The sequence below is a fragment of the Myotis brandtii genome, unplaced genomic scaffold, assembly GCF_000412655.1.
Source record: "Myotis brandtii unplaced genomic scaffold, ASM41265v1 scaffold833, whole genome shotgun sequence".
Classification (NCBI taxonomy): domain Eukaryota; kingdom Metazoa; phylum Chordata; class Mammalia; order Chiroptera; family Vespertilionidae; genus Myotis; species Myotis brandtii.
In genome coordinates this window covers 498,952-508,759 of record NW_005371384.1, presented here as the reverse complement: position 1 = coordinate 508,759, position 9,808 = coordinate 498,952, and the positions used below count along the sequence as shown (strand labels likewise).

The window sequence follows — 9,808 nt, the reverse complement described above, 5'->3', positions numbered from 1 at the left end:
ATATGAGATCATGTGATGCTTGTCTTTCTCTGACTTATTTCACTTAGCATGATGCTCTCCAGGTCCCTCCATGTTGTCTCAAGGGGTAAGAGATTCTTCTTTTTTGCTGCTGCATAGCATTCCGTGGTGTAAATGTACCACAGCTTTTTTATCCACTCATCTACTGATGGGCACTTGGGCTGTTTCCAGATCTTAGCTATTGTAAATTGTGCTGCTATGAACATAGGGGTACATATATTCTTTCTGATGGGTGCTTCGGGTTTCTTAGATATATTCCTAGAAGTGGGATCACTGGGTCAAATGGCAGTTCCATTTTTAATTTTTTCAGAGAACTTCGTTATGTCCCCCAGTTATTTAGTGAAAGACCCTTAGCTTATTTCCAGGTCTTGGCTATTGTGAATAATGTAGAGCCAGGGTGGGGTGCAGGGCCTGCCGTACTGCAGGTCTATATGTCACTGGGGAGGCTGCATCCCAGGGGACAGAGAGGCCCTTCTAAGTGACTGTGTCCCAGCACACACTTTCCTCCCAGTCCACCCACAGGTCTTCTGAGAGAGACAGCTGGGCACAAGGCCCTGTGTGAGGAAAAGCTAGTCGAAGGAGACCCTCCACTCCACTTAGAACTTAGTAAAACCAAACAGGGCTGTGAATAGAGAACTTCTGGCTACAAAGGTTAGAGGAGGAGGTCAGGGAAGGCTTCTCGGAGGAGGAGGGCTTTGCAGTCAGTCTTGAGTGAGCCAGTAAATGGAGCCAAGGTGGGAGAAGGCAGACCCTGCAGAGACAACAAGGAGCAAAAGCTGGAGGTAGATGGGAGCGGATGAATGTGGCTGGACTGGAGATCTGTGGCCGGGAGGGAGAGGGATGTGGGGCTCTAGGCGGGAAGTGGACCAGCGCGTGCCTGAGTGCAGGCTAAGCCCTTTCTCCTCTTGCATCCTGGTGGTCCACATGCATGGGGACCCAGAATACTGACTCACACGCTCACTCATTCGAGAAGATCCTCTCAACTTAGATAAAGGGACGCCGCATTACGGAAAGACGTGTTCTGCTAAGGATTGGCTCTCGGGCCAAACACACTTCCAGGTGCCAACTAAATACTCTTATCTCTGCCTTCGCCTCGGCAGACAGCACTTACCAAATCCCTTCTGCCCATCCCCTGGCCGCCCAGGCCCTTTTCTCTGCCCAGGCCTGCCTGCCCCTCTGCCGGTGGCTGCTGCTCTGAGGACAAACGCTAATGATGCCTTCAGCACAGCCCTAGTGTCCTCTGCTTCATTGTCCCAGGCCCCGCTGCCCCTGCCCAGATGGCCCTTGGTCACTGCTTTCCACCCAGACTCACCACAGAACCAGCTGAGCTCCCTCGGCCAAGGGACAGACGTCCAGCCCAGCTTCTGCGGTGTGGCCTCAAACGCCACCCTCCACCCCGGAGACTGGCACCTGTGTCTGGTCACCGGGCGGTGCAGGCATTGCATCGTCTTCAGTCGGGCGTGCCAAGACTACCGTGTTGAAGAGGGCACGGTTTAAGCAAAAGCTTCTTCAGAATACCATGCTCGGTAGCACAGCAAGGAGCCGGTGTGCCCCTTCTCCCGCCCCTCACAGCCCTTTGGTGGTTACTGAGCCCTCCCTGCTCACACACACAGACTTGGCATACCATGAGGAGCCTACGAAGTTTCTTCCCAGGCTCGAGGAGGGTGGTTGGCACAGCCCTGCAGATAACCACGTGCCCTGATGAGTGAGCAGGGGGCGCCCTGGGCTCTTGGATCAGGCCCTTCCTCTGAAGCCGGTGGCTCACCCTCTGGGCTCTGCCCTCCTCAAGTGCCCCCCGAGACTGCAGAGAAGCCCGCCATCTGTCCACAGTGACCTCCCCACCAGCCTTCTTCTTTCTAAGGACGCTTCTGGGTCTGCTCCATGAAAGGAAAGATCTGGCACCCCCGGGAGGCGTCCCGTCTTCCCTGAGCTGCCCACCCTGCTCTGATGAACGTAACCACAGGAGAAGGCAGGGAGGCGGTGGGGAGGGGAGGCCTCGTCCAGGGACTCGGGTGGCTGGACAGCGGCTCGGCTGCCCGGGAAAGCTTACCCAGAGGAGGAAAGGACTGTTGCGCAAGCGAGCTGGGCGCTCGGAGCTGGCCCGCAGGCCCCTGGCATGCGCGGGGCCTGTTAGGAAATCAAGGAGCCGCTCTGTCTGCTTTCCAGCAGGCGCCACTTCTTTTTCCACTGCTTTGCTCAACTCACGGCCTGGCTCCGGGGCCAGGCTGGCGGTGGGCGGGCAGGCGGGCATCCTCTGCCACAGGCCCGGTGCCTGCGAGCGCCTGCTCTTGCCTCGGCTCGTGTTGTCACAAGCGCCCGGCCGAGACTGCAGAATCATGCTGATAAGACCAGCCGGCTCGGAGGCCATCTCCCAGACCCTCGGGGAAGGATTCCAGACTACTTCCTTCTGGGTTGAGCGTCACTGTCCTTATCTCCTTTCCTGCCAGGCGGGGACTCCTCACTAGTCACACACAAATGAAAACCCCACCCCGGACCCCAGACAGACAGCTCCACATCCTTGCAGGGGGAGGGCTTGCCCCTGGCTCCGTTCAACCTATCGGTCGGTTGGTCTGGGGAGCAGGAAGTGCGCATTGAGATAATATTATAAATTTGATCCAGAAGGGGGCAGGTTGAGAAGGGCGTCCAAAAATCGGAGTCGCCTTGGTGTCTGCTGTGAAAGCTCTTGGACCTGTCAATCAATTGAGATATTTCTTGGAGGAAAAACAAGCAGGGGGTGGGCCAAAGGCCAATCGCTAGGTTCAAGGGCAACTGGGATAGAGAGGGGGGCCCTTCGGGGGCTGAGTAAGAGGAGTGGGGTGGGAATAAGAATGAGCGCAGGCACGGCCCCTCCCCTGGGCGTCTTGCAGGCCTGAGAATTGCCATTTCATGGAACATGGGACCTGGGGGATCGTCGTGGGGAAGTGGGAATGTGGGATGTCAGCTGGTGGCCCGGCTTCCGGGGCTCATTGCGGTGAGAACTGAAAGCAGACCCCCGCCTTGCGACTCCTGACTCTGTCCCAGGCTTGGCGTTCCTCCTCGGGAGAGGAGAGCCGTCCGCCCCAGGCACGCAGGCTTGCTTTGGGGCTGTGCTTCCTGGAGGCAGAGGGCTGGCCCCATTGACCCCTCAAGGGCTCATCCAAGCCCCCGGTGGCTGACTGCTACGGGCGAGTTGCTATGGGGACTATAACTTTGAATTTCCTGGCTCTGGGGCTGTGAAAATCACAGCCTGAACCTTCCGTTGATGTGGGTTTCTAGATTAATTTCCTGTGTGATTGTTTACTTTAGAGAGCGGAAAATGCCTTTGCAGGCAGCTCGTTCCCTCCACCAAGACGCTCGTCACGCCCTCCCCCACAGCAGCAAGGTCAAGTCCAGGACTCAGTGGGCGGAGGTGGGGAGCCAGGGGGTGGGACCAGGGACCAGGGGTGGGGGCGGCACTTGTAAGAGCAGATGGCAGCCTGGGGCCCCCTCCCCTGCCCTGCCCTCTCCTGGTGCCAGCCGAGGGTCCCAGCCCAGTGACCTGTGAGTTCAAAACTGCCTGTTGTGGGCCATCTGCCCACCACCTGCGCCCCAGGTCAGGCTCCCAGCCAGCCCAAAGCCCTCCCCTGTCTCAGGGAGCTGTTTTGTGCTGAGTCAGACACAGAAGGGAGTCATTCCTTCAGAGGGGTGTCCAGAGGGTACTGTGAGGGAGCTGCTGGTCCCAGGTGCCACCGGACACCCAGTGCCTCCAGGCTGGGCACTGCTGGCCGAGCTCCCCAGGGAAGCTTAGAAAATAACCGCTCTCCCCCGGGCCCCGCTGCTGCAGCCGAGAGCAACGGACAGTGTGCCCGGTACCATAACCGTCCTGTTCCTGGCTCCGTCCCTGGGGAGCAGTTAACGCTCAGGCTCACGCCAGGCTTGGCGGCAGGTGTCACGGTCTCCTGCCATGTTGATCACCTCTCGCCAGGATCCTAGTAGGGCTGCTTTGTCACCTTCAGAGCCCTGCCACCCCACCTGCGAAACCCGCAGAGAGGCAAGAGCACTAACCCCCTGCATACATGGGGCCCCTGCGGCAGGAGGAGGGGAGGGGGACCAGGCTGGAGGTCTCCCGACCCGTCAGATGGTACCTGGGGTAAGGTCTCCCAACCCCCTCACCGCCCCTTCCTTTGTCGAGGTGACTACATAAACACCACTTTGCGGAGCAAAAGGAACCCTAGTCCTAATCACTTTGGGATGCGGGGTGAAGACCAGAATCATCCCAGGCAACCCCGGGGTGGGGGTCACCGCCTTTTTCTGTCCTCTCCTCACTGGCCTTGATGATGTGGGCCTCCCTCGTGAGGCAGTGGTCCTGCCACCTGACTGTGGAGGCAGATGAGACCTGGGTTCCACTCCTGGTTTTCCTTTCCCGTGTGTCCGTGGGGAAGTCATGTCCTCCGCGCCTCATGCCTGCAGCTGTGGCATGAAGACCCTACCGTGGCGTCGGACTCAGATGAACTGGTAGAAGGGTGACACGGATCTTGATGTGTGCATACAGCTCAGCACACGAGCCAGAGCAAACACTCAGAATGTCAGTCTCAGGAGACCCCTCTTTTTTAAAAAATAATATATTTTTATGGATTTCAGAGAGGAAGGGAGAGGGAGAGAGAGATAGAAATGTCAATGATGGGAGCGAATCATTGATTGGCTGCCTCCTACACAGCCTCTACTGGGGATCCAGCATGCAACCCGGGCATGTGTCCTGACTGGGAATCGAACCATAACCTCCTGGTCCATAGGTTGACACTCAACCACTGAGCCACGCCAGCTGGGCAGGAGACCCTGAGGGACAGGTAAGGCCTCGGGGCTGCCTCGGGCGTGTTCTGCTTGCCCTTTGGGAGAGGTTCGAGCAGACGGGGGCAGTGGGCACGGAACCAGCCGACAGGACAGGCAGCTCCTGGAAGACTTCCCTCAGGGAGGCCGGGAGGTGTTGACAGTGGTCACGGACAACGGCCCCAGAGTTTCAAACCCAACCCAAGGTCCTGGGAGCTCATGGCTGTGGGGACTCCGTGAACAGAACTGGCCTCCTGTCCAGGCTCCTGGCCAGGGCTTGGCCCCGAAGAAGAGCCACTGGAGCCGGGGTCCTCTGGCTCCAGTATCTGCAGGATTCAGTGTCTTCTCTGATCCCCGGATTACGTTTCCACCACCCCGCCCCCCGCCCCCCCGGGGCCAGCTGTGGGTTGAAGCATTCCCCCATGTGACATTTACTGTGGCCACTTTGTACGCGGCGGTTTGCAAGCTCGGCAGGAAGGAGGCTAATTATTGCCGCCGGGGCGCCTGGTGCGCAGTTAGGGTGCCTGCCCGCCTGCCCGCCCTAGTGAGGAGGGCTGGCAGCCAGGCCACAGGGCACAGCTTGGACCGAAGTCCAGGTCACAGCCATGAATTTCCTTGACATCTGACCATGGCCACCGCACTGGGGCCTATTAGGCTAGTGGAAAAGTGACATTTGGGGCGGATTTCCCTCTCCTGGCACGGAGTGATGGTAATAATGAATGTAAAGCAACACTAATTCTGTTGTTTGGCTGCAGGCTGCGCGGCCTGAGCATCACACATGTACCGTGTTCACAGCCCCTCCTGGCCATTCCAGACTTGGCCTCCTCTCTCTGAGTAACCCCCTCTCTCCTGCATTCTGCCCACTCATCTCTGCCACTAGCCATCAAACATGCTCAAGTGTCTCCCGCGTTAACCACCACTCCCCTTGACCCTTTGCCAGTCTTTCTCCTAGCATCTTACCCTCTTCTTTTCCGTAGGCAAGTTCCCAAAAAAGAATGAAAAAGAGAGGGAGAAACAGAGAAGAACAGAAACCCCAAAGAAAAAGAAAGAAATGGTGGACTCTTTCAGTCTCCATTTCCTGACCACCCTCGCCCTCCAACCCCACCTCACCCAGGGTTCCACCTGCCCCTCCCCCTGCACTGACGTCCTCATGGCAAAGGTCACCCGTGGTCTCCTAATCACCCTATCCAGAGAGCCCTGGTCATTGTCCATCTTCCTTGACCTCTCGGAGAACTTGACACTGTTGACCTTGTCCTTCTTAGAACTTTCTTGGTTTCTATGACATCACTTCTTCCTGTTGCTCTGGGCTTTCTGACCGTCCACCTCCACCTCTGGGGGTTCCTCCTCCTCTCCCTGCTTTAGATGTTGTTCTTTCCCAGTCTGGAGCCTTTATCAACTCTTCTCTTCTCATGTATTCTGTCTTCCCCCAGGACATCTCACACTCACACCCATGGCCTTGACTAACGCCTGGGCACTGAGGATCACAAATAGCCAGCCCCCCACTAGTCATCTTCCCTGATATCCTCGGGGACTGTAGACTCAATATTTCTGACACTGAACTTATTTGCCCTCCTCCAAACCAACGCCTCCTGCCTTCCTAGTATCCTTGGTGACATCGCCATTTATCCAGTTGACCAAGCCCTAAACCTGGGGGCTGTCCATCTTCAAGATCGTCCTTGTCCTCACCCTCACTTCTGCCCCCTAAACACACCTCCTCCCATTGCCTGCCTCAATTCAAGCATCAATTCATAATTTCTCATCGCAGCAGCCTTCCTGGTCTCCTTGCCGCCAGTCCCACCTCCACCCTACCAGCTCCAGTCCATTCTCCACGCTCTGCAGGAAAGGATGTTTTGAAAATGCAAATATTATCTCCTACTCTCCGGTTTAAAATCTTTCAGTGGCTCTCTAGTCCCTTAGGATAAAATTCAAACTAGTAGCACGGCATCTAGAGCCTTTTAGGATGTGGCCCTTGGCTCTTTACCATCGTGTTCTCTCTCTCCCCGCAGCACCATATATTTCAGCATCTTGAAGTACTTGTTATTCACCAGTGCACCCTGCTAGTCGACATTTTTAGCTTTTGTGCATATGCCATATGTTGCTTCTTATGCCTTATGCCTGGCGTGTTCACCACCACCACCAGCCCTCCTGTGTTCCAACGCCACATGCCTAGCACACTCTCTTGATTTCCCCCTACTAGACTATACGTTGCAAGTCTTATAGTCTTGTTAATCTCTATACTTATACAGTATTTAGCACATAGTAGGTGTTGCATAAATGTTGTTGGAAGGATGGATCGATGTATGGATCGATGGATGGATGGATGAAGTATGTGAATGGATAGATGGATGGATAGCTAGATGAATGAAAGAATGGATGATGAGCCCTGGCTGGGTAGCTCTGTTGGTTAGAGCATCGTCCTGATACGCTAAAGTTGCAGGTTCGATCCCCAGTCAGGGCACATACAAGAATCAACCAGTGAATGCGTAAATAAGTGGAACAACAAATCGATGTCTCTCCTCCCTCTCTTTTTCTAAAATAAATTGGTAAATAAAATCTTTTTTAGAAAAGAATGGATGGGGGATGGAAGGTTGGATCTATGATGTGTGGGTAGACAGAAGGATGGGCAGATAAGTGGATACATTGGTGGACAAATTGTTGCATGGGTGGGTGAAAAGATGGATGAATAACTTGGTGGGTGAGTAAGTGGGTGTACAGATGGGTAGGTGGATAAATGGGTGAATGGGTAGATAGTGGCCAGTGCAGCCACAAAATAGGTAAAAATCATTTCGCTTTTGTGAAGACCCGGGTTGATTATTGTCACCAGTCAACAAATTAAGACTTACGAGCTCCAACCAGGAAAATATGAGTTAGCTAATGTGGGAGAAATGAAAATAATTCTCCAAGAAAGAGGATGCTGACCCAGGACTTCTGTGCACCTTTTAGATCTTCTCAGACTTGCTGTCTGTCTGGCTTGTTTCAAGACACTGAACTGCTGAGCCTCGGATTCTCTGCATGATTCAGTGGAGATAGCAGTGCCTGTGGCCTTTCCCTATCTCTGCGAGAGTCACGGGGGTGCGCGGGACGGTGCGTACAAAGTGTGGCAAGGCCTTCGGGGAAGATCCGTGCTTGTGAAGATACACATTTAATAACAGTAATCACACCTTGTATTTGAGTCAGGCTTTGTACTCTTCAAAGCTCTTTCACGTACGTTATCTCAGGAGGCTCTCCAAACAGTTCTGGGCAGGTGTTATCCCCATTCTCGAGCGAGGAGACTGAGGTGCAGGGTGACTAAGTGACAGGGTTCCTGTCGGTGAGCAGCGCGTCTGCTGGCTCGGAGCCTGCTGCACGCTTGGCTGGCAGCCTGTTTCAGACAGACTCCCCACTTCTCTGCCTCCTGAAGAGCCCCGGGCACTCCTGGCCCTCTTCTTGCCGACTCAAGCCCGGTATCGGTTCGGTTCCTCTAGATTTAGCTGTAGATGCCGATCCAGGTGCAGCAGGGGAGCAGCAGGGAGGGGCCCAGGCTCATACGTGAGGGCGCTCCTGAGGGGCAGGTGGCCCTGTGCAGCTACCCCCCCAGCCCCGTGCCAAACCGCGTGCCATGCATCGGGCACCTCCTTTGCCTCTGCCGATTATCCTCCCTCCTCTTTCTCTCCATCAGCCTCGCTGCCCATCGCTGTGGCCTCCTGGGCCAGTGCAGTCCTCCACCTCCCACCCCGTCTCTTCCTTCCCTCTCCTCTTCCTGCGACTTCTCCCACACTCAGCCTTGGCCCTTCTGCAGGCTCAGCCAGCCAATCAGAGCTCTGGATTGTTCCCCAGAAACCAGCCAATGACATGCACTCTGAAATCTCCTCACTTTTGCTCCTTTGTTGCTGCCCCCAGCCCACCCTGGGCTACCCCCGAGTGCTTTTGCGGTGGCCGTGTTAGGCTGCTGGGACTGGTTCTACGAGGCTGAAATCATGCTGTCGGTGAGCTGCGTGGTCAGGGTGGGCTAGCCCACCTGCCTCAGGTCAGCACTCACTCCTCACCGGTGAGAGAAGAAGCTGTCGTCTCCAGCGCTCCCTTGCCTCCCACACACGAAGGCAGCCCCATGGGCCCTTTCCGTCAGCACCCTCTTTCCCTCTCCACGGGGTGGCATCCCAAGCAACCAGCCCGGCTCCATCCTGGGCATGCCTTGGGCAGCATGCCCATGCCCTGTGGACCTTCCGTCGGGGACGCTGGGATGCTCCCACCAGGCCGCCTTTCTCCCCAGTTGCTGTCGGGCCTCCCACAGCCTGACTCCAAGCACCTTGGCCTCTCCCCGAGGGAGGATGTGATGGGTGTGCCCACAACAAGTCTCCGGCAGAGACAATAGGACAGGAATGCATTAGCTTCCGAACAAACACTGTGTGGGCTCGCACAATTGCCTTGGATTCTCGTCCAAGAAACACATTTCACTGTTCGAGGGCGAGGGTGGCTGGCCTGCCCCAGCCCGCCCACGCCCCTCTCTGTGCCAGAGACTTTGACAAGTAGTCTGCTCCTTCCCCCACCCCAGGGTCCTCAACCCCCAGGGCGGGCAGCCCTGCCTTCTCCAGCGGACGGAAGGCTTTTCTTCCCGAGAGCGATGGCAGAGGACAGGGCGGCCTGCCCACCCAGAGTGTCCGCGCCTGCCACCACCTTTTTAAAACACTTTTTTGTCGTAAAATATACATAACGTAAGATGGGTTGTTTCAGCCGTTCTTACGTGTACCGTTCAGGGGCATGAAGTACGTTACTGTTGTTAGGCAACCATCCCCCACCACCCATCTCCAGGGCTTTTTCATCTCCCCAACCTGAAACCCTGGGCCCATCACACAACAGCTCCCAGGACTCCTCCCGCCAGCCCCTGGCACCCACCAGTCCACTTTCTGTCCCCATGAACATGACACCTCCTAGAGGTGGAATCCTACGGTAGTTGTTCTTTTTTTTTAATTTCTTTATTGATTAAGGTATTACATATGTGTCCTTATCCCCACATTACACCCACACA

At 55.8% G+C, this 9,808-nt stretch overlaps 2 protein-coding genes across 4 annotated transcripts in view; one reads left to right on the top strand and one right to left on the bottom strand.

Moving 5' to 3' along the window:
* The window catches only part of CTIF (CBP80/20-dependent translation initiation factor), a 257,814-nt gene that overhangs the window by 240,794 nt on the left and 7,212 nt on the right, over positions 1–9,808 (top strand). The window lies entirely within an intron of this gene.
* Positions 265–3,358, bottom strand: LOC102253566. 3 transcript variants are annotated; one of them, XM_014531959.1, is made up of 3 exons: positions 2,069–3,358; positions 1,331–1,487; positions 265–769 (listed from the first exon to the last, which is right to left on the bottom strand). In XM_014531959.1, exons 1-3 carry the CDS (start codon positions 2,384–2,386, stop codon positions 720–722), a joined length of 525 nt encoding a protein of 174 aa, XP_014387445.1. In that variant the 5' UTR covers positions 2,387–3,358; the 3' UTR covers positions 265–719. The 3 variants fall into 3 exon arrangements, 2 of the variants coding, with proteins under 2 accessions (XP_014387445.1, XP_014387446.1); XR_001360260.1 differs by having other exon boundaries at positions 1,331–3,358; XM_014531960.1 differs by lacking the exon at positions 1,331–1,487.